At 40.1% G+C, this 24,943-nt stretch overlaps 2 protein-coding genes across 2 annotated transcripts; one reads left to right on the top strand and one right to left on the bottom strand.

Moving 5' to 3' along the window:
- Positions 1-418: 418 nt before the first annotated feature.
- misp3 (MISP family member 3) lies at positions 419-8,392 on the top strand. Its single transcript, XM_049572774.1, has 3 exons — positions 419-1,681; positions 3,862-3,935; positions 5,213-8,392. Exons 1-3 carry the CDS (start codon positions 541-543, stop codon positions 5,297-5,299), a joined length of 1,302 nt encoding a protein of 433 aa, XP_049428731.1. The 5' UTR covers positions 419-540; the 3' UTR covers positions 5,300-8,392.
- Positions 8,393-14,112: 5,720 nt separating this feature from the next.
- Positions 14,113-24,686, bottom strand: LOC125886051 (uncharacterized). Its single transcript, XM_049571979.1, has 11 exons — positions 24,543-24,686; positions 23,960-24,108; positions 23,715-23,871; positions 22,748-23,125; positions 21,059-21,340; positions 20,943-20,966; positions 20,688-20,789; positions 20,557-20,587; positions 20,067-20,116; positions 19,515-19,549; positions 14,113-15,581 (listed from the first exon to the last, which is right to left on the bottom strand). Exons 1-11 carry the CDS (start codon positions 24,607-24,609, stop codon positions 15,483-15,485), a joined length of 1,374 nt encoding a protein of 457 aa, XP_049427936.1. The 5' UTR covers positions 24,610-24,686; the 3' UTR covers positions 14,113-15,482.
- Between the last annotated feature and the right edge of the window lie 257 nt (positions 24,687-24,943).

Genomic DNA, 24,943 nt, shown 5'->3' with positions numbered 1-24,943 from the left:
GCAGAGGAGGAAGTGAGCAGTGATGTAATGTCTTGTCAGCAGCAATGGACTACACTGGATATCAGAGGCAAGACTTTCCAACCCTCATATTCTAGCAATATTTCAGTTTCCATTGCACTAGATCCAACATCAACTTTTCCTGAAGTTCCTTCAGCCAAACAGCAGGAGGAGCTGTTAACCCAGAGCCAAAGTCAAATTGCCCCCAGGGGAGCAAACCAGGAAGCTGCACAACAGGTGCTTGGCCAGAGCTCTTCACCTTTGTCAGCTGTTGCCATGGAGCTGTCCAGTCAGGGCGGGGCAACTTCTCAAGGCTCTGGTTGTGTTATAGCTGTGAGAGAAAGGCACAGCAGGGCGGGGGGGAGGACAGAGGGAGAGAGCAAGCAAACAGGTGGCGAGGGAGGGCAGAAGGAGTGTGGACTTGAGAGGAACAAGGCGTCTGAGCAGCAGCACGGCAGAGGACTTTTAAAATTTTCAAAAACAGTCCATACACAAGAGCTGAAGACAGAAAAACACAGCTTTGTGTCTTCTAAACACACCAGGATGGAGAGTGACTCATGCGATGATAGCCAGAGTGACAGTGGAGTTTCAGCAGACTTCTCCCCATGCAGCACTTTGGAGGGCAACACCACCATCGCTACAGGTACCCCAGCACCTGCACTTAAAGAGACTCCCATTGAGAGGGAGATCCGACGGGCTATAGAGCGTGAGCACAGCCTGAGAAGGTCCAGGGGGCTTCCAAACCCACCCACCTCACCAGAGTATGTAGAGATCCCTTTAAGGAAAACTGTTCTCTGCCAGTCAATAACTGCTAAGTCTGAGAGGTGTCAAGGCAAAGACAGGCAGTTTGCAGGCAAAAAGATGCAGCATGACATCTATGCGGAGGTCCAGAGGGAGCAGGATCTGGTCAAGCTTGGGAAAGTTCCAGGTGTCTACGACAAAGGCACTGTACGCCAACTCAAAGAGAGGAAACAGCTTTTTGAGGCCTTTCAGAAACCCAATGACTCAACTTTGACTGTGCCAGCAAGGAGTAAGACCACATCCTGGTCCTCCGCCAGTGACATTTCAACCTTGGAGGACAACTCATCGCAGGCATCCACCATAGAAGGCTCATATGTGGAGAGGAGCCCCACGCAGAGCCCAAACTTAGCCAAAGGAGGGGGTTCAACTTCTTTAACTCCCCAAAGACCAGGGTTCTCTGAGGGGACAACCTGCCAGGTTATCATCCTAGAGAACAATCTGAGTGTCCCAGCACAGAAGCTCTACCATGCCAAACCAGAGACTGTCGTCGACTCTGGAAGCCTTAATATCTCATCATCCAGGACAGGAGGACATGGTGGGATTGAAGTGAGAGAGCAGGGAAAGGAGGAGAGGGAAGAGGAGGAGGTGGCACCCAAGGAGAACCCCTTTTTTAAACTGCGCTCCTCAACAAATGGAGTTAAAGTGGAGCAGGACATCCGGGAGGCCCAAGAGAGGGAGAAGGAGCTTCACAAGCAGAGGATCAGTCTGTATGGGGGCACAGAGGGTGCAAAAGGAGGGGGGGTAGGAGGAGGAAGAGGAGGGGGAGAGAGGCCCGTCAGCACAGAAGGAAAGAGTCCCACGTTGTCCTCTTCTTCACTGAATGGACTGGCTGTTCCTGACTCACCTGGCTCATCATCCAGAGGGGGTACTAGACCCACAGCAGGTTAGTGTAGCGCTAAGTTTAGACTAGAGCTAAAAGTGTGTGTGTTGCAGGGTTTGATTGATTCTGCTTTCGCCCACACAGACAATGTGTTTGTGTGTACAGATGCTTGTGTAGGGGTTTGTGTGCAATTTTTTATATCTGTGGTGAGATGATGAAAACCCCCTGAAACAGCCCGGCGAGCACATTATTTCATTTTTCTCATGGTCAGTGGAAAACCTCAAAACAGCTTCCGAAATCAGTGTTAGCTGTTATGAGCAATAATTTTGCACTGGAGACCATAAGCTGGCCGACAAGAAAATAAAAGTCTGTAACTCCACAATAAATAAAGCATCGAGTCCGTCAGATTAATTGCAAGAGCTGAGGTAAAAAAAAAAGTCCCGAGTCATATCTCGACACTTTATTGTGTCAGCAAGAAGGGAGTGCGTTGGGAGAGTCCAATTTCGGAATGAAGCGTTCAAAAAGTGCAAACAACTTGGGTTTTTTTTAGTTCTCAGAGTGATAAAGAGTTAGAGACTTATGACAGCAAGAGCAAATGTGAAGTAAAGTGTTGCCAATAAGCCTACGGAGAGAACAAGTTATTAATATGCATCTCTGGTATTTTTTAACTTTACTGGCATTGTGTGCATATCATGTAGCAGCGATTCACAACCAGGGTTGCCAACGGTTATATAGGAAGACTGCGGATTTGCTCAACTAATTAATATCTCTCTATATAGATATGTATATGAACTACAATTTGATTAACATATACATCCACATGTTGAGTCAAATGTAACACCTGAACATGTTGCAACTGAGTATTTGAAAGCAAAGTAGCCAGCGAGCAGAGAAGGACAGTCAGCAGAACAGTTAGATAAAATCAGCTGAAAGAGATACGGTAGTTATAAGTGGTACGGTAGTTATAAATAGCAGTAGCACAAATTGAAATGTGTGCAAACATGGCCTAAACATTAACCACTGGAGTTAAATTGTATTAAAGCAACTTTTCTATAACTAAGTGTTAATTAACGTCTTGTTTAAAGTAAATTCAAATAAACACATTTGGAACATGATGGGTGGTGTAGATGAAGGGGTGCTTGAGTTCATCTGGCAGGGCTGAGGGGTCCATCAGATAACAGACTACTGTACAATATGTTTGTGTGCATTATATTGGCAAGATAGGTTGTGTTTTTTGGTGTATATGAATGACTGTCAGTGTCAGTCATTATAGGCAGTGGCACTCCCAAGAGGGGGCAAGAAGGGGCCATGGCCACCCTGATACAGTTCTATGGGTACTCACAAGTCTCTAAACTTGTGAAAGCTTGTTCCCAGTAAATGTTTGTTCCTCTCAGTCAATGTACTTCCTCAAATTAAAGCTGTATGTTTGTCTTTTTAAGGAAAAGGGAAACCAGCCTACTGAAAAACAATGAATTGCCTAACATGCATAGATACATGACGGATTAAAACAGGATTGTTCTCAAACTCAAAATGTTAGCTGTACAGGTATTACACTGAAGTAGCATAATCGAATTCCTGAAATCTAGTTATGGCTTTTGGTTTTGGTGTGCCACCCTAAGATGTCCCATGGCCCCATCTGGCCACCCACATGAAAAATTTGATGCCACTGATGACGTCCAGTTCATAGTAAATTCAAATGAACACATTTGTAAAGTGATGGGTGGAGTAAATGAAGGGGTGTGGGTGTATCAGACAACAGACTGCTGTACCATATGTTTGTATGCATTGTGTTGGCAGGAAGGGTTGCCAGTGTATTGTTGTGGTGGCTGTATGTGAATGACAGTATCACCAGTCATTGTAGGTTTAACAACTGTGTGACAAACCAATCAGGGTTTGCATCTACGGGACATGAATGACCATGACTCAGTGCTGGGAAACAAACATTGGTGTATTGTTTTATAGACAAAGCGTTATGCAACCTATTTCATATTCCTCCTTTATTCCTGGAGCCTAGTTTTTGTTTCTCTTTCACCAAGTTCATGTCGTATCAAACACATTTCATTTGCTTAATTCCCACTGCGTTCCTCTCCGCTGCTTCATGTTCACTTTTAATTTGATTCAAGGAGGCTTTATTGCTTACATTGCAGAGCACAGACAAAACCCAGGAACACCTTTGCCTCATTGCTACCCCGCTCTCTCTCATCCTGCATGCACCCACTTTTTATTCTTTGTCTCTATTGCAGCACGCCAGTCAGTTGGCAAGTTCGGCATGTGGCCCCCGGCCCAGGCTGAAGAGGAGAAGATTAACCGACCGGAGGTGAGTCAGCATTGTCAGTCATCCTATTGCAGTGAAGTTTAGACATTAAAATTTCTTTAATACGACTCCTTGCTGTGATTTTCTGGAAATCTGACCATGTGGAAAAACACCAGGCCTCAGAGTGATATTAATTAAGTATTTTTTGCTTTATAAGATTAACACACTCACCCTACCTATCAGGCACACTTGGTATAGGACATGTAAATGTAGGCAAATCACCCTTCTGTGTCTTCCTCGAGTGAAGCTAAAAGGATATCAGGTTCCACAATTACAAAGCTTCTTCAACTGAGACACATATAAATTGCAATGTCGCTTTGGGGGTGCAGTTTCTCTCAGCAGCATGAATATGAACGCATGTTTATAACTGCACTGGATTGTAAAGGGTCCAATGAAGAAAGGCTCTTGGGAGGATGTCAGCATCTCGTTTGCACCAAATATGGGCCACAGACATCTGATAACATACTGAACACACAGTAAGGAGCTTATCTTTATAGATAAGGGATGAAGGCAAACAGCCCTGAGACAGAGAGGGAGGGAGAGGCTGAGTTTGTAGAGTGTGTGTGTGTGTGTGTGTGTGTGTGTGTGTGTGTGTGTATGGTGGGGGGCAGGATTGTGTGTGTGTGTGTGTGTGTGTGTACAGTCAATGGTGGAGAAAGAGGAAAGTCAATTGACAATCTCACTGATTTCCGTTACCTGCCTTGTGGGTCTTGCATCTCTTTGAAACTGCGGTATCTCTGATTAGAGTTGAGTGCTGCTCCGTGGCTTTAGCGCTTTAATTCAGTTTGGCATTGATATGCCGGGTTTTAGCCGCACGCTTTAGTTTGACGTTGGCATTAGCAACGTTTTGCTCTCTTTCCTCTCCCTGCCTTGTGCGTCTAGCCCTCTCTCTCTTTCTGTCTCCCTGCTGGTTGGTTATCAGCTCTCTGCACCAACCTGGGTCCTGATTAGGGTTCAGGAGCAAACGGAGGATTGCAGGAGAAATTGGCCTCAGTTGTTGACTGAGTCACACAGAACACAGCCTTGGATCACAGTCGCATTAACCTCCCTCTGACTTACAGAGCTAATGATGCTCATCCAAAGGGATGTCCTCTAGAGGAAATAATTTCATCCCTCTCTTTTTATCTTTATGGTCCTTTTTTTGCCCTGTGTTGGCTTATTGATCTTATCTCCTGCTCCCACACATCTGATGTTTCTACTCTTTAATTCTCTTTCTTTTTTCTCCTCCTGCTTTCACATGCAATCACCACTTACTCCTGCTGTCCCATATTTTCACACAGAGTCCCCGAACCCCCAGACAGAAGACCCCTCTGGTGCAACGCTGGGAGTCAGGCCTAGTCAACGGACATAGCAATGAAGATGACTGAGGAGACAGAGTGCACTGAAGGAGGGATGAAGGTTAACCGAGACCTGTAGTTTTGGGGGTTTTTTTTTAAAGTGGAGGACTGAAAGACTGTGAGATGAAAAGGAAAGCAGCCTAAGGAAAGTGGGAGCAGACAGAAGAAGAAAGAGAGAATGTGAAGTGAGAAAGAGGTCAGGGATTGAGGCTTGAAAGGGGGTCAGGAGGATTGGGAGCAAGGAAAAGGATTGATGGTGGACTGAAAACCCTGAAGAGTCAATTCAGCCAGGAGGAGAGAAAAAGAAGGAAGAGGGCCCACCTATTAGTGAATAAGTACTTGGCCTGTTTCTGGTGCTGGAAAACTGTGAGACTAATGAATGTAAAAATGGCACACAAAAAAAAAATAATAACACTGCACTGGAGAAAAGAAAAATGTAAATTCAGTAAGAATGGGATTTTCAAACTTTAATGAAGTTCTTTACAATTTGATTTTTTTTCTTAAATTATAATAAATCGTTATTTGTTGACAAAAATAGATTGAGTGGTAACATAGGCAGCTAGGAGAACAATGTGTCATCACCTGTTTTATGCCTTTAATGATGTCTTACACTGAGTTACTAGTTTATTACACTTGTACAATCTAATGCAATCCCATACAATAGCCATGCAATAAACCCTGCCTTTGTGTAGCTCAGTCTGTTCAGTTTTTATTGACAGTTTCAGGGAGTTGCTGATTCAACTCTGTGGTCATTTTAGAGGCAGTAGTCAGTGTTGGGATTGTATTTGACTGCATTATAATGAATCTCCACTTACACACATGTGAAGGGACAAAAGTTGGAAACACCTCTCAGCATATATGGAGTCCAGTGCAACACCAACACTCACTAAAACATGACCTTCTCCACAAAGAGAATTCATTTCAGCATTTCTGTTTTTGATCATATTGTTGAAGTGTTCCTAATAAACTGGTAACTCAGTGTATATAGGCCAGTAATCGAAAAGATTGTACCAGTTGTAATCCATGAATGACTCCTTCTTTTGTTATGTTTCATGCATCACTCTGAGAGCCGGATCATAGTGCAATAAGGCACCTTCTTCAAAAAGCACAACATTGATCTGGGTTTCAGAGCTGAATGATAGAAAATCATACAAACCTAATGCTTAAATATTATGCTATATGTTGTTTAGACTTGTAACATTTTTCAAATGATAAAGTAAATTAATATTTTGGAATGAAAATTGACACAATTAAGGGTCTCACCTTTATTTTTCTTTTTTATATATCAAACTGAACAATTATGTGACTGCAAAATATTCAGTTTTAGTCTACTAACGCACGACAGCAGCAGCCTAAAATTAAACTAATCAAGGTTGGTTGAAGTCCTTAATAGAGCCACATGTGTGCAGTTTTTCTTTCAGGGCTTGAGTGGTTAGCACATACACACAATTAATACTTATTTTCTTTAAGATAAACTTAATTACAGTAATCCCACATGATGGAAATTCAGCTGTTATAAGACTTAAAACCAAAGGAAAAGGGGGACAAGTGACAAGAAACAAGATTTTGAAGAAAAAAAATTTAAAATTTAAAAATAAGCTAAAATTAAAATATATAGATATAATACTAGTGACCATCTTGTGATGGGACCACTCCAGCTGCAATGTCCCCTTTTCCTACTTCCTACCCCCCTACTTCTGGCCCCCTTGGTTGGCCCACGTCCATATTTTATATCAAACTTCATTTTGATCTGAAGACACCTGTAAATTTTTGTGACTGCATCTTGCACAGTTGTGACGTGATCATGGTGACAAAATCTGTCCCCAGACAGACAGGCAGACATATAAAATGCTCAAAACAGCTTCTGTGAACCCTCAGCATGTGATATCGATACCAAAGGCACCCTTTAGCGTCTTCATGAGCCACACCAGGTTTTCAACTAATTCCACTATAAACCCATCTACAGCAATACTTGAACTGACACAGTATAAAGAGCGCAAAAGTCTGTGTAGGGTGGAACAGAGGGGAGATGGGTTGGGTCAAACAAAACAGGACTTTCACCCAAGAGACTGCAGTTGGTGTCCAGTGTGAAAATAAAGTCAGTGTTGTTTTAATGTAACTTTATGTAGTTTGCATACAGTTGTGGCACACTGACATCACTCACGTGACATATTATCATCATGTTACATTATGACTGGGGGCAGCAGTAGCTCAGTCCATAGGGACTTGGGTTGGGAACCGGAGGGTCGCCGGTTCAAGTCACCGTCCGGACCAAAATATGGAGCGTGGACTGGTAGCTGGAGAGGTGCCAGTTCACCTCCTGGGCACTGCCGAGGTGCCCCTGAGCAAGGCACCGAACCCCCCAACCGCTCAGAGCGTCTGTCATGGGCAGCCCACTCTGACATCTCTCCACTTAGTGCATGTATAGGCCCAGTTTGTGCATGTGTGTGTTCGGACCTGTGTGTAATTGACATAACAGAGTGAAAAATTGAATTTCCCCTCGGGGATTAATAAAGTATATATATAAAAAAAATTAAATTAAATTAAAATTAAAAATTAAAAAAATTAAATTATTGTTACAGAACCAATGTTCACATTTTAACTCATTATATGATCTTTTTTTTTTTTTTAAACCTAACCAACTAGATTTTTTGACCAAGACCCACTGTGACCTTTTCACAGCATTAACCATGTGTTACAGTGTGTGTTACACAGAAAGTGTGTCACATAAACGTGCCAAAGGGTGCACCATACTACACTATGAGACGCAGAGGGACGTGACAGAGTTTCGGTATTTGACAACCTGGGAATTAGAGGGAATTGCGTCACTAGGACCACGTTTTGCCATGGTGACACACACACACACATACACACACACACACACACACACACACACACACAAACACACACAAACTCACAAGGTGAAAACAATACCAGCCTGCACAATGTTGTTGCAGCTTGTAATAAGTTTTATACACTATACACCTTTTGCTTATACAGACACTGTATGTCCATGATGGTCTGCCTCACACTGTTGGTGGTCAAAAAGAAAATGTGTCACCATGGATACAGCTTTGGAAGAAGGTGGAGGCTTTGCCAAAATTAAGCAGCATAATTGCCACAGTGGACCTTTGTGTGTGCATGCATGTGTGTGTGTGTGTGTGTGTGTGTGTGTGTGTGTGTGTGTGTGTGTGTGTGTGGTGTTTGCATGTGTGTGTAGGTGAGATCAGCAGACCACGCTTTAGTGACCTTCCAATCTCCTGTGAATAATTCATCACCTCATTCTGACTGGACACAGCCCAGTGACATTGCCAGTACATTATTATGGTGGAGCTGAAGCAACTTAAGTGCTCAAAATTATTAATAAGCTTCATTCCTCACGAGGCAGTTTCCCTCACATTGCCACATTGTCAGGTATAATGATACATCACCAGCAGTCTTGGTATCAGCAAGTGATGTAACACACAGTATGGTTTCTGTTTTGCTACCTAGAAATAATGTCAGAGTCAAAGATTATTTTTTTATGCTCAGATAATCAAATATGGCAGCACATGCAGGGTGGCCACATTGTATTTTCTAAGTGATCCCTCTTTGATATCTAATCTGGCTGCTTGTCAAATGTGGTGACCCAAAAATAAACCTGCACACCTGTCTATCACCTGCTCAGCTGCAGACTCATTTCCATGATATTTCATTATCACCGTCCTCCAAAGTCCTGCTGGCACAAAGTCATCGAAGCAGCATTGTGTGAGACAGTCGGCGTTTGGAGGATTAGCCGGTGCTCTTATGAAGCCTCTTTGTCAAGGGGACAAAAGTATGAGAGGAAGTGAAGAGGATGTGTGTGTGTGTGTGTGTGTGTGTGTGTGTGTGTGTGTGTGTGTGTGTGTGTGTGTGTGTGTGTGTGTGTTTTTGGATTTATTATAATATGTGTATGATATGTGAGTGCCTTTGTGTGCTCAAATGAGTGTGTTTGTCGTGTGCGTGTGTGTAAAGATTAGCTCTCCTTTGCAGTGGTGAAATGTTACTAAGTGCATTTGCTCAAGCACTGTAATTAGGGATAATTTTAAGGTACTTGTACATGCTTGAGTGCCGCCATTTTCTGTTATTTTTACTTTACTACATTTTGTAGGGAAATATTTGCAACACTTTGTTGTATTCCTTGAAATTAAAGCTCAAATAAAGCCACATAATTATTTATTCATCATTCATTTATCAAACTTTACCTTATGTATGTTACATTGTAGGTTCAGTCAGCTGCTGTCATGCACTGTTCTTACATAAATCTACAAAAAGTAATGCACCAGAATTCGTATATGACCTACGTAACCATGAACCAGTATTTCATTTATAGCCCACGTAATCAGACAGCCTAACAAGCTAACAGGAGTGAAGACGGAAGTGGTAAAAAGGGTGAGCAGTCTGGGGTCGTGAATGGGTCAAACAGCACAGGACTTCCCCCCAGGAGACCAGTGTTTGTGTCCTGCATGCAACCAAGTAAACGTTGAGTTATTTGAAGATAAGTCATCACCATGATTCTTTTCCTAAACCTAATTTATATAATTTTACTTCCCTTTACCAATAACTTTCCTTTCATAAACCTATCCTATGTAACTTTATGTTAAGTACGTAATTTTATATTAAGTACATAACATAGTGCTTCACGTGAAAATGCCCAACCATGTGTCTTTCCCTAAACCTAACCTACGTAACTTTACTTTTTTAAACCTTACCTACGTAACTTTACATACGTGCTGATGCCCAACAGTGTTTCTTTTCCTAAACCTAACTTACCTAACTTTACATTAAGTATGTAATTTTATGTTAAGTACATAACTTTGTATTAAATACAAAACATGATGATGACTCATGTTTCCTTTTGTTTATTTGTTTGTTTATTGTTGTTTGCACTTACAAACATACATTCTGGAAGAAAGAGCAGTAAAAAACAGTTAAAATGTGCAACAAAGACCATAAAGCCCAAAGGGCTTATAAGCAACCCTACCCTCCCTTCAACCTAACCTCTGTAACTTCACATTGAGCACATAATTGTATGTTAAGTACATAATGTGACTACTCCATTTGTGGGGCGCTTATTGGTTAGATACACAAACCATCGTTTGAGGACACATTGGTTCAGTATCCTCAGCTGACTTTCTGTGCACTGACTAAAACCCTCGAGGTTACACTAGGAATGAAGTTAAACTGATTATTTGCAGGTGAAACCAATTAACACTTATTTTTCTATTTACCATATAACTGGTATCAAATTCCATCTTTGCAGGAAAAAAGTTTCAGTGCTGTGCAAGGAAAAACTATTTAACTTTTTATTTTGTACTGCTCTGTTTTATTCCCTGATATTTGACAGCTACTGTATAGTTAGTATAAACCTTGCAATATATGTAAATACCATATTAAATATGTTATGTTGTTTTCAATTATGCTACCCAACAGTATATAAAGAAGTGTTAATTAGCTCTGCTGGTTGATTTTATTGCAGTATTGCTATTTTTACACAGAGGATCTGAATACTTTCACCACTGCCTCCATGTTACAGAAGATGACACTCTACACTATAGCGAGAACAGTGTGGCTATAGTCATGAAAAACATCCCTTTATGTATGTGCTAAACGGCCAATTTCACATCTGTCTGTGCAATCACAAGACATTCAGTCACTGTTGTATGTGTTTGATGCTATACCCACAGGCCTCCAGTCACAATGTGTTATATGTGAGTGCACGGTCAACAGTCAGTTAAGGAGATTCAGAGATTATTCTTTTGATTTCCTCACATATGGGCCTTTTGCATATCATAATGCTTCACGTGGGTGTGTGTTGTGTTGCTTTGATGTTCGAGAGAAGGGGGAATAAAATGGCAGAACTGAGTCACAGAGAATCAACATAACAGCGAATTTCATGCAGTCTGTGTTTTACTGTGTAGAGAGGAGAGAGGACCTATTTAATGCTTATTCACTGCAAACACACATCTCTACCTTATGTAAGAATAGGTCAGTCAATGTGTTATTTTGTCAATTACTGTGTCTTAAAAAACATATCTTCTTTAAACAAGTGACAAATACATGGTTGATGACAATATCTCTCCTAAATCAGTCATTTCCTAAAACTCAGAAAATAAAAGAAATGGACTTGATAACAAACAAAACTCTTTTGCACACTGCACCATGAAAGAAGAATGCAAAAGCAGAGAAGATTTTTTGATGAACTAATGTAAAAGTTGGTCCCCCTGTAACAATAGCAGAACAATATGAAAACATCTGTTTACAAACTCTCAAACAACTCGTGCGGAATAAGCCAAGACTCGTTTATCCAGTCATATCCTCAATACAGGCTGTTATCAGTCTCAACAGTCTCAGGCACGGATGAATGGTGCACTTGAGCAGAGTTCAAATGCACGCACTTCCGCCTTCTTACATGACACTATTCATCAGGTAGTGTTTTAAATAAACAACAACCTCTGGGGCTGAAAAATTTAGCCATTGCTTTAAGTGCCAAAAACTGCAGGCCCTCTAATGGCCACTTGAGGGTGGCCATTAGATTCAAATCATCAAAATGTTCTCTGTTTTTAGACTCTGCAAGAAAAACTGTTTTCTTCACAAATTTAAGGTAACACGGAGCGAAAATCAAAATTATTCCACTCATCAGCTCACATTTGCTTTTGCCCTTGAAATGCGAATTATTTCATAAGGCTGTCTGCTTAGTGTTACTGTAAAGCTACTGACAGAGAGCAGTGAACTGTCAGCCATCAAAAGGCCTTAAGCTAATGTGTCTAAAGTGGTCAGAAAAATGGAAAAAGCAAAAACGTTTTTCTTTGTCGTAATCTATCAAAGATAATCATAAGAGACAATTTGCCACCCAACCTAAATCCTCCCTTCAGTCATACTAAATTAATGAAGTGCATTGCATCAGAGGATATTGAAGTATAAACCCAAACTGGCTGCCAAAACTCTCACAGTCTGCACACACCTTAATGTTCAGCCTCTGCATACACACTCGTTGAGCTAATACACAGCATGGGGTGGCATTAAAAGGGCAATTATCATGAGTTTCAAGATTGCTGTTGTCACTTAATATCGACCTGACTCATAGTTCAATGTGCACACACAGGGTGAGGCTGCCAGAAGCCAGAGAGCAATGGGTGCAAATTAAGGTGCCACTTAAATTCATCACATCCCTCAAGCCTCTTATCATTTATTCTGCCTCTTATTCAAACAAATCAGCCGAATGCCATTATCTGGAGCTGAATATCTCCACTGTGTGCCCGTGTGCTTGCGTGTGACCGCACAGGAAGAGTAAACGGTGACTCAGACATGACAAATCAAGCAGACTATGTGATCTTTGAATCCATCTACGTTTTCATGGGGTGTTTTTTCTGTGTGTTTGAAAAAGACATGAATAAACACATCCCCCTCTGTGTATTTCTGCGACTGATAGAAAGTTTTGTGCTGCTATAGAAACCAGTAAAATGTAATAAAACTCACTACTTATACAGAGTTGGCTCTCTGCTGCTTCCTGAAGTACAATGACAGCCCTTCTCTGCTGAATTATTGTCCACCATAAAAACTACACAAACAGGTGGGAGGTGTCTCTCTCTCTCCTGAGTCCTTTTACTTTCTTACTTTCACGCAGTATTGAAGCCTCAGCACATTTGCAATGTAGAAAAAAAAACAACGAATATACTGTAGATGTAGGGCTCAATCATTATGTCTTTAGGGGTCGTGCTTGTCTCATCATTACATTGTAAAGTAAATAAATAAGCTGCAGCACAAATCAGCATCTGTTGCATTACTGTGGACACACCTGGATGACTCATTGTTCCACTAAACACACAACCTGTTTTGTCATTATGAGGGATGAAATCTCTTTGTGTGGTGCTGGACTGTAGGTGTGTTTTTAACATCCAAATTATATCTAAACGGTGCCCTCTGCAGAATATTTAGCAAAACTACAGCCAGACAATTTCATTACGTGTCATTAGTTGTATTTCTCCTTCACAAATACAACACAATATTTTGAATTACTCTGCCCTGAGGTCCTTAGGCACGAACCTGTTTGCTCTTTCCATCTGAACATGTAAGACCAAAAAGGACCAAGCTTTTGCAGTCAAGGAACCTTAACTCCTGCCTGATTTGCAGAATCAGTGTGTTCTTTTTAATCACTTAAAAAAAGGGCCTGTTTGTTTATTTATCGCCTTGTTGTTTGCATGTGTGTATTTATGTGTGTATGTATATGCTCTGTATGTGTCACAGTCCCAGTCTCAGTTTTTCCCCTCCCCTGGGGGCTCCTGCCTGTCTTCGTGTGTCTGTATGCATGACACTCCTCTGCTCTCTCATGGCTCCTGATTACTGCTGATTATCCACACCTGCCTCCCATCAACCTCATCAAGCTCCAGTATATCTACCACAGTCACTGAGTGTTTTTGCCCTGCCTAATCTTGTTCTGTTCTGCTCCAGGATCATCTTCACTGGTCAGCCTCCTCATCAGCTTGCCTGCTCTCCCTCTACAATTCCCTCAGCCCTTCCAACTAACCACGCCACTCCCTCCAGTCCTCACCCTCTCCAGCCATTACCCAACACTCCCTGCCCTCTGCCTCAGCCAACCATCTCCTTTTTCATCTCCACCTCCACCCCCTTAAACCTAATATATATCCCTTTAATGCTGTTCCTTACCTGAGTCTGAGTCTTTTTTGACAAATCATAACAGAATGCATGTGATACATCTGTTACATGTATACATATTCTAATATCTACATATTATGTGCATGTGACTTTGTATACATTTTTTTCCTTTTAAAGCACTATGAAATATTTGGATTTGATACAGTAAGTGCTATAGAAATAAACTTTATTATTACAATGTAACTGCATAAACAGTGCTCAGTGTTCAATATATAGTTTGAAAGTGTACAGACTTTGATTTGACATAAAATTGATAAAGCAAGAGTACACTGCCAATCTGCAGATAGCACTTCAAAATAAGTTGTAATCTTGGTGTAGCCTAACAGTCAGACAGGTAGATTATATAGATTTCTACAAAACAATCTACTACTATGATGTCTGTTCAAACTGCATCATACTGATGAAGATCCTGTAATGTAATGGAGAGTTCCTCAGCTACTTCAAGGCAGCCCAGTAGCTAGAAGAAATGTTGGTTTCACATTTTTGCAAACCCCAAATACATTACATTTGCGTGTTTCATATGTATGATATCGAGGTGTTTGTTATTCAGCAGCAAACATAAGTGTTTTGTAGCAACCTGACGTCGTTTTTCCTGCGGCTTTTTAGGCACCAAACATGGGTGTTTTGTAGCGACCAGTAATTTTTTTCCCAGCAACTTTTTAAGGAAACCAAACATGGGTGTTTCATAGCAACTGGCTGCTGTTTTTCCAGCAGCTTTTTAGACACCAAACATGGATGTTTCGTAGCAACCTGTCATTTTCCTGCGGCTTTTTAGGCAACAAACATGGATGTTTCGTAGCAACCTGTCAGTTTTCCAGCAGCTATTTAGGCATCAAACATGGCTTTTTTGTTGCGACCGGTCACTGATTTTTCCAGTGACTTTTAAGACACCAAACATGGCTGTTTGTAGCAACCTTTGTCATTTTTCCAGTTGATTTTTAGGCACCAAACATGGATGCTTCGCAGCTACCCATTGCTGTTTCTTTCCAGTATTGTGGCAGGAAATGCAGCTGTTTTGTACCATGTGGTTTTGTGCAATAAACCTTACCACACGTTAACCACAGCGTAGTTGGAACGCAACATTTCTGCATAATTACGACATATAATATGCAAATGTAATGCGTCTATGGTTTACAATGCCAACACTTTTTTTCTGGTGATTGTTCTGGAAAAAGACCTCATTGTGAGATTGTTTTGTTGTAACCGTAAGGTCAATAATAAACTTAAAGTAAACTTATAGGTAAGAGACAAGGTTAGGTTTTCATAAAACAGATACAAACAATAATAGCAATACAATTTGTATTTAGATTCCCTGGCTCAGTAACATGTAAGATCAAACAAACATCATATCCTGTCAAATTGTACAATTTTACTGCTACACATGAAATAGGAACTGAGGAAATAGCCCTTCCTGTCCTGCTGTGTAACTCCAACTGATGCTACATTGATAAACTCAGATAAAGTATAAACACACACATGGAGAGAGAGAAAGACAGAGAGAGAGAAAAAACAAACATTTCTAATAGATCGGATGGATCGGAGTTGTGAATGTGGAAAGCGAGTTCCATAAAGGGGATCTGGACCCTGTCCCTGTAGTTGTGTCCATATTGGCCCATTCCTGCACACAAAACATACACAAACACACAAGCTGTTGAAGATCTCAGAAAAATGTCTTTCCTGTGGCATACTTAATATCATACCACTGCTTTTTTTCTAACAAGTTTCCCTGTGTCTGGGTATCAAAAAATAAAACAGTTCAACATATAAATCACTACCTGTATTGATGAATCTTCTAGAAAAGTACGGTTATCACTCGGGATATAAAATTAATGGCTCAAAAACACAAATTTTAACACTTAATTACACCCCATCAAAAGAGATTAAGGAATTGTATCACTTCAGCTGGAATATAAAGAAAATTAAATATCTGGGGGTTACCATCACTAAAAGACTATCTAAACTTTACAAAGCAAATTATAATAAGATAAGTCAAGAGATACAAAAAGACATTGAAAGATTGTCTACTTTACCCCTAGATCTTAACTCAAGAATCGAGACTATCAAAATGAATGTACAACCAAGACTTCTTTATTTATTCCAGTCCTTGGCAATAGAGGTCCCCCTATCGCAATTTGTGACTTGGGACAAGACAATATCAAGGTTTATTTGGGGAGGCAAAAAACCTAGTGTTAGGTGTGAAACTCTCCAGCTACCAAAAGATAAAGGGGGTATGGGTCTCCCAAAACTGAGAGAATACTTTTATGCTGCCCAGTTAAGGCATATTATATGCTGGTGCACACCAGATTATACAGCTAAGTGGAAAGACATGGAGAAAAAGTTTGGAGAATACCCAACACTGGAATTATGGTTCAGATTACTAAAAAAGTACAGGATAAAGAAAGAAACAAATGTGCTTAGATGGGTAGCATTTGACAGTAATTTTAAACCAGCAGTGTATGATAAAGGATTCAAATGGTGGGTAAACAAGGGAGTCACAGCATGGTACACTTTACAGAAGGATGGGGAGCTGGAGAGTTTCCAGAACATGAAAGACAGATATGATTTAGATAAGCATGAGTTCTACAGGTACCTACAATTAAGAGACTATTACAAAAAAGAAATCAGGATGGATCCCTCCGTGGAAATGAATGGTGTAATTCAAATTATAATAAATTCCTACAATGGAAAAAAATTAAAATCATATCTGCCTTATACCAAAAATTGATGACGAATAAACACTCAACTAAGTAAATAAAAGAAAAATGGGAATCAGAATTTAACGGGAAAATATCGGATGAGGATTGGAAAGATATGTGGAAAACTCCAACTCCAGACATCCACCAATTCGCGGATATGGAGGGAATTTTCCTAAAAAATTTGATTCGTTTTTTCATTACACCCAAGGTCAAGAATAAGTATAAGTGCACAGACTTCCCATGTTGGAGGAAATGTGGAGTAGTGGATGCAGACCACTCACACATATTTTGGAAATGCCATAAAGTACTGAAGTTTTGGAGAATTGTACACGTAACTATACAAAAGATACTGGGGTATGATATTCCTATGAGCTACATGGTACTATATCTCTGTAATTTTAATTCTATAAGAGAGACAATAAGAGTAAGGGATAGATATTTGATCAAAATACTGTTGATAGCCAGTAAGAAAGCTATTACGAGGAAATGGGGTAAAGTGGATCCTCCTTGTCAGGATCGGTGGATTGGGATAGTAGAAGAAATTTACACAATGGAAAAACTGACACATGGCCTGAGACTACAACAAACACAGCTGGAAGAAAAATGGGAGAAATGGACATTATTCAAAACCAAAAACAGCAACAAAGATGACAGACAGAACCAATTGATCTAGATGAAGACACTATGACAAAGGATGAACAACTTAAACTGTAACTCCCAAACAAATATTATTCTTATTTTGTATTGATTGTGGGTTGTTCATGTATGTCTTGTATGTGTGTGAATGTAGAAATTATCAATAAAAAATAAGTGATAAAAAAAAAATACAGTTCAACACACTAGACTGGGTATTTCACAACGTAGTATCACTGTCATCAATGCTGAGACATCACATTAAACATTTCCCATTTCTGATACTCCCAGAACATGATGAGGCCTGCATTCTTCATCTCCAGCATAATTGTTTAGCGATTATTTAAATCACGCTTTAGCAAAAACCAAATAAGGAATATCTTGTCTCTTACATTATGCTTCTCCTCTTGTTCTAAACTAATCTGTCACTTCTTCTTTCTCACGCTATCAGTTAAGTTAGGTACTATATCTGCAATTTGTGACAGACTAAAGATGTTTCTGCCCCCGTTCCTAGAGCAAATCAGACTTTAAAGCTGGATGCTTCTTTTTAAATATAGCCACAATTATTTCTTTCACACCTCCCAGTCACCACCATTCCCTCCAGTATGTCCACGGAGAGTCAGCGAAAAGTTTTGATCAATTGCACAAAGGCTTCACTTCATCACCACCAGCATTCAGACTCCAGAGAGATGCTGTCCTATCTCCTTTCTTCTTATGGGCCTACACTTAATGAAGATGCTTCACATCATCAGTCTAATCAAGTCTTTCTCTGCTGATGAATGTACACTTCCAGCTGATCTCTCTTTAATGGCAGTAGCGTCCCTGAGGGGTGTTTTATTGTTTTATTATTTTACATTAACTGTAAAATAGTAAAACAAAGTATATCAGTATGTGATTCCTTAACTCTCACATGGGCATAGGTTTCAACAAGCCTATAGACCAGAGCAGCATAACAGAGTTCTTGAAATTCAGCTATGGATTTTGGTTTTGATGTGCCACACCAAGATTTTCGGTAGATTTTCTGGAAGTGCCATTGTTTGACAGAGTAATGATAAAAAGAAAACTGAAAAACTGCATGTCTCTTTGCTGTGCAGTGACTGTGTGTAGTAAAACAAGAGATAACTGACAAAAATATGCCCCAAATAGTTGCTATCCTTGGTGAAATTGCTGCTCTTTAGGTAGAAGGTAAGACAAGGACACTCCAGATCTGCCAAGACACATCTGAGATTAAATATTCAGTTCATGACAGCTGGTTAGTTTTTCCATCAGCTGGAGATGACAGTGTCTGTCTGTTATCTAAGATGGCTGTTCAGTAGCAGTGCACAGAGAAAAAGAGAGCGCCTGGAGAGAGCCTTTAGTTTAATGAGAGCCCTTCATTGAGCTAATTAATGAAAGTGATTGCAGCTAATGAGAGGAAGACCCAAACCCTGTGCTAGCACTATCGAGGAATATGTGTGGGTTGACAGTATGCTTGGTGAATGGCAGTGTGTGTGCGTGTACATGTGTGTCTGTGTGTGCATGTATGTGCGTGTGTTTGTTTACAGCAAAGGGATCAGGGAAGTTTACAGTGTTCGTCCAAGTGAACCTACAGGAGAAACATACTGTAGAGGCCACAAAAATACCACAAGAAAGAGGAAGGTTAATGTCAGGAAACTGCACATGACCTGTGTCAAAATGGATACTGTTGTCAGTGCAACGTTTAACATTCTTAAAGGATAAGTCTGGTCTTATTCTATGGTTTTGTTATTGTTAACAGATCTCTTTTAAAGATCAAAACCAGCTATGAATTGAACAAATACTGTGTATCTAAACATTCTGCTGCTGTAAATACTCAAACCATCACATTTATATGAATCCACTGCTTTTTTTTTTTGTCTCCAAAAAATGCACTATTTGCTCTTATTTGAGTACCATTTGCCAAGGACTGCTGTGTCCAGCTGTTTTAGATTCATATCTTTATCAGGAACTAATGGGTTTGAGGCTGAATGCCACAGACAGTCTGAGACAATCAGAAAGAGTGTGTGATAGACTAACACATTGTTGGTTTTGATCTATTCAAGGAATTTTCTGACAATAATAAAAAGCCAGCCAACCGTATCCTTTACCTCGAAGTGTTGTAATAAGAAAGTGCAGAGGCAAAAAGGAAGCTTTTGCTTAATCATAGCTGAAAATCCAATAATTTTTACTGCAATTGGTAAATGGGGTATTGATTTAATAACTACCTGAGATGTGAAGCCTGCACGTGGGAGTGTAAGATCTGCAAAACAAAGAAGAAGAAAAACAAGCACATTATCAAGCAGTGGTTTGTGTCAGTATTTCTCTTTATTTCCATGCAATATACTGCAGAAATATTAAAATCACCTCAAAGGAATCAAAGAGAATTGAATTGATAGGCCGTTAAATGCGTTAGATGTCTAGTATGTAGGATTTAGTGGCATTTAGTGGTGGGGTTGCAGACTTAAAACCTTCTTCCGTGTGCCAAGCTTGTAGGAGAACTACAGTGGCAGACATGAAATGCAAAAATGCGAATGGCCCTATCTAGAGCCGGTGTTTGATTTTTTGGTTCTTTGCTACCATAGAAACAACAAAGAAGACTTGCACCGTGTGTAACGGTTGATTCTAAGGTAACAAAAACACAATGATTCTAATTTTCAGGTGACTATAAACTAGCAAAAAACATTCTCATGAATATCATCTACCACTTCTGCCAATAGATGTCATCAAATCCTACACACTGGACCTTTAACAAGTTATAAATATGATCATGAACTCACCGACAACATGATCCTTCGCGTGAACTTGAGTCCAGAACTGTGCTTCCTGTCTGAAACAGTTCAACACAGCAACACTTTATACCAAAATACCAATTTATATGCAATGCAATAAGGAGTTTTATGTACCAAGTCATATGAAAATCAATTACATAACCTCAAAGCAATGCTGTGTAAATGCAAGCTTATAATGTCACATGTATTTTGGAGAGTTATTATTAAAGTGCACCTACTTTTCTCTGCTTACCATTATACATTTTTAAACTACATATCATGTTCAAGCTAATTCTGAGCTATTTTAAACTGCATGTTCAGAATACTTCATGGAAAATATTTGTGGTTAACACTGCCTCTAAATGTTGCTCATGTGTCACGCTGTCTTAATCATTTATGATGAATTTATGAAATTTAGAAAGACAAAAATATTCTGGACATACAAACACAGTGATCATTTACTGGTCTTTAAGACTCATGAGCACTAAAAACACAATACCTTTTCTTCTTCTCCTCAGCCGCTGCTTTAACTTGAAATTAGAGGAAAGAGAGGAAATAGTAAGTTTCACAACGGAAGACTATTTGTGACGGTATATCATGTGAGAATGTGAAGATTCATGTGTGAAGTACCTTTCCGGTGTGCCACCACAGCCACGAGTGCCACTGAGCAGAGGAACAATACCACAGCAGAGAAAGAGCCCAGTATGAGAGGCCAGTCAACACCGGACCAATCTGCAGACATCACACCAGCATTATTGTGAGATATATGAAATATTTTCATTCATGGTCACTGGAGTATAAGTCTTCTTTCTTTCTTTAACTTTCTGCAGCTCAAAATTCATAATAGATAAAACTACATATAAAATAATGTTATTTAAGGTCTACCTGTTGATGGAGGAGGGGGATTTCCTAGAAGATGATAAAAGAAGCACACAGTTATATATTGTGTCATGTAGCACTCAAATAAACTAAACACATACAGAACAACTGTAAATCTGCACCTTTGGTTACAGCCAAAGGGAGGCTGCGCTCAGAGTTGCTCCATTTCCCTCCTAGGAGGACATCATACTGGCACTCGTACAAAGCCACTGGAGCTTCCTGGACAGGCACTGGGAAGGCGGCCTGATGCTGGATCAAGGTGGCATGGTGAGTGGCAACAGCAAGTTTATTATCAGCCAGGTAGAGGGAGAACACAGCGCTGGGGTAAGCAGGAGACCCAGTGCAGAGCAGATGCCACACGTCTGTGTCCTGCTGGAGGACAAGGGTCGGGACTGGCAACACATCTGGCAACCAACAAAATCAAAGGAAACATTAGTGAAAGGTGTTGATAAATCATGTGTCTAGACTGGATAAACAAGGTGTCAGAACTGGAAATGTAATTATTAACTGATTTATTGTTGGGCAGAAAATAACTCTTCCAACAATTTTGATAATCAATTAATCATTTAATCTTTCAGCAAAAAAACTTGTTTTAGCTTTTCAAAAACTAGTGAATATCTGTTGCTTGTTTTATATGATCAGGCTGTTCTCCTACATTGTTTGTACAATGAAAAGTAATGCACTAGAATTCGTATATAACCCATGTAATCGTGAAGTCTGTGTGCACGTAACCAATGTGCTGACAGGAGAAAAGATGGAAGTAGTATAGAGAGGGAAAGTCCCAGTAAGGAAGGCAGGTTGGAATGATGGATGGGACAAACAAAGACAACCTACCCTTCGTAACTTTGTGTTAAGTGCATAACGTTACGTCTAACCATGATTCTTTTCCTAAACCTACCCTTCATAACTTAACGTTAAGTGCATAACGTTACAACACCTAACCATGATTCTTTTCCTAAACGTACCCTTAAAGTTAAGTGCATAACGTTACAACACCTAACCACGTTTCTTTTCCGAAACCTACCTTTTGTAACTTAACGTTAAGTGCATAAAGTTATAGTGTCTAACCATGGTTCTTTTCCGAAGCCTCCCCTTCATAACTTAACGTTAAGTGCATAATGTTACAATGTCTAACCATGATTCTTTTCCTAAAACCTAACCTATGTAGCTTTATGTTAAGTGAAGTGCATAACACAATGACGCCCAACTGTGATTCTTTCCCTAACCTTATCGGTTAGGGCGCTAATTCGTAAGGCTCTAATTTGTTAGATGTATATGCTTTCTTGTAAGATGTAAACACAGTAGTTTGTGAGTTTTGGACTGCTGTTCAGACAAAACAAGCAATTAAAATATTTCAAGTTGAGCTTTGAGAAATAACGAAATTGTTAGTTGGAGCCTTGATTACAACATTTGTGAGCAATGAAATAGTTTCCATTAAAATCTGTTGACAAATGCTCATTATCATTCACTTCCTTTATTGATTTTATTCATGCATACAGTAATTAATTAAACTAACTGGAATATTTTCAGCCAGCATAATCATAGTTCAAGTATCTAATTCCAAAACACAAAACAATGTCAAAAGATATATAAAACAAAACATCCCAGAACAATAAAAGATTATAATATTTTGGGAAAAATGCAAATAAAACTAGTTGAATTGACTGAGATATACCAAATTCACCAGAAGAAAAATCCACTCAATGTAAATTAGGTTTATAAACATTTTAGTAATGATTTAAAGGAAGTCAGCAGTAACAAGTTAAACAACACAGATGCTGTTCCAGGGTAAAAATTCATGTGCACCTCACCTGTAATAGTAACTTGAACCATGTTGCTGACAGTTGAATTTACCAATCCCCGTTTTTTGGCGATCTGGTAGAGGCAGGTGTATGCACCCCCCTCATCTCCCCTCACTGGCCCCACGGTGAAGACTCCTGGCTGGGGTTCGGGGTTAGACACCTGACTGGCCTGAGGCTGGAGTATGATAGATGTTGCCGCTGTGCGCTCAGAGGCTCTCAGCAAAAGGAAGGTAACTGGTTTCTTGTTATAGGTTGACTGAGACTGGGGCAGATTTGGGACCAAGCAGCTGAAGGTTAGCACCTCCCCACGTTTCACCACACCGGTTGAGGGCTCCACAGACAAGACTGGAGGAGGGAAAGAGGGCACAGAGCGTGTGGGGGTAGCATCTGGAAAAGGGAAATGAAAAAGAAACAGCTATCTTTATATTTTTGTGGCTTCGTAACTTTTACATATTTCATTTCTTGGCAGAAAAGTCAGTAAAACCTACAATAATGCTAAGAACCTTTATATGCCACAGTTGCTAGCCAAACTTTCCTCTCAAACCGTTAACCCTGTGAGCCAGTACACACTGTGTTTGATGTTTTTGTGTGTGTCAGGGTGTGTGGTTTCTATATGAAGTGCAGGATGTAACTACCACAACACACACCCACAGAGCAGAGGACAATAAGAGACCACAGAGAGCACCTGCATGCAGCAATGTGTGTTAAGGGTTGGAGAGGGGCGGATGGGAGTGTTTGTTATTTTATACCACATGTAGAATCACTACTGGGTGCAGACTGAACAGATTGACTCTGCAAACTCTATTGCTCATAAGATATAAAGGTACAGCCCAGACCACATGTTCTCTCTGCGTTGTCCTGTATATTAGACCAGAGTTAAGGTTGAAATTCAAAATGTTTTTATCATTTTGCCAGAGTGAAAGCTTCCATCAGTAAACTGAGGGTCAAGTTGTTGTTGTTTTTTAAATTTACACACCTTTTGGCTGCTCCACCTGCAAATAGTGACTGAATAAACTGTAACGACCACCCTGGTCCTTGTACAGACAGCAGAAGAAGCGGACTGAATCCTCTTCCTTTACTGTCACAGTGAACTGAGCCTCCTGAGTACCAGACTGCAGCTCCTGAGAGTCCACCTCAATGATTGAGAGAAACACAGAAAAGAATAAAACCACAGGAGCCCAGTGGAAGACACAACAGAAAACATTACATAAAAAGATTCACCTTGTCTCTGTCTCGGTACAACATGAAATGAAACCCTTGTTGGCCCTCTGGGGCCCGACAGACCAGAACCACTGAGCCCTTTGACCTCGAATAGATGTCAAGTTTAGGAGCCGGAAGAGCGGGAGAGGAAGTGGAAGCTGAAAGTCTTCCTAAGCAGGACAGAGAAAGGTATAACATCCAGTAAGATTCAGTTGAATTTCACAAATTTCCTTTGAAGTGCAGCAACAGTACAGCAGAAATACAAAAAACACTGCTGTATTTGCGACATGTGGTGACGTTCACTTTGTACCAAATCTGTGATTGCAGCTGATGTGAAAATTACAACTGAACATAAAACAAGAAATAGAGGAATTGCCTTTATCTTAAATATTTGGTAAATTTAAAATAAATTTAGAACAGATAGAAATGTTTGTGTTCATGACAAAATATTTACTGGCAGTTTCCCCATTGTTTACAACTTCTTAAACCCAAAGAAATCATTAAATACACATTTCTGGTAGAACAATATTATATATCTTTCAGTTTTTAGACAAAAAAAAAGAAATAACGATGAGAATAGAAACACCTGTAGCATGGTACTTACCCCAAAGTTGTAGAGAAGTGATTAGCAGAGTGTATATCCAGAGTGACTGTCCACCACCAACCTGCATCTTTGACTCAAGAAGAAGACCGAGCACAAGCAAGACAGCACCTACAACCAGCAGCTGCTCTCTTTCTCCCTCTCTCTGTTTTTTCAACACACATCACATCCTCTTGAAAGCATAACGAGCGGGGGAAGTTGAAACAGTAAACACACTTCCTTTTTTGGAGTCCACTGGTCGGATGTGTGTTATGATGAGAATAAATAGCAGCCTCGTGTCTTAGTAACCCAGATGTATAAAATGTTCCTGTGTCAGCACATTAATGAAGACACAGCAAACACAGAGTTGCCCAACATGCCATTAGGATGTGATAGATATGCTTGATAATCAGTGGTGGAATGTA

The sequence above is a fragment of the Epinephelus fuscoguttatus genome, linkage group LG3 (genome assembly GCF_011397635.1).
Source record: "Epinephelus fuscoguttatus linkage group LG3, E.fuscoguttatus.final_Chr_v1".
NCBI classification, from domain to species: Eukaryota; Metazoa; Chordata; class Actinopteri; order Perciformes; family Serranidae; genus Epinephelus; species Epinephelus fuscoguttatus.
The sequence above is the reverse complement of the archived record's forward strand: the minus strand, read 5'-3'. Positions and strand labels throughout refer to the sequence as shown.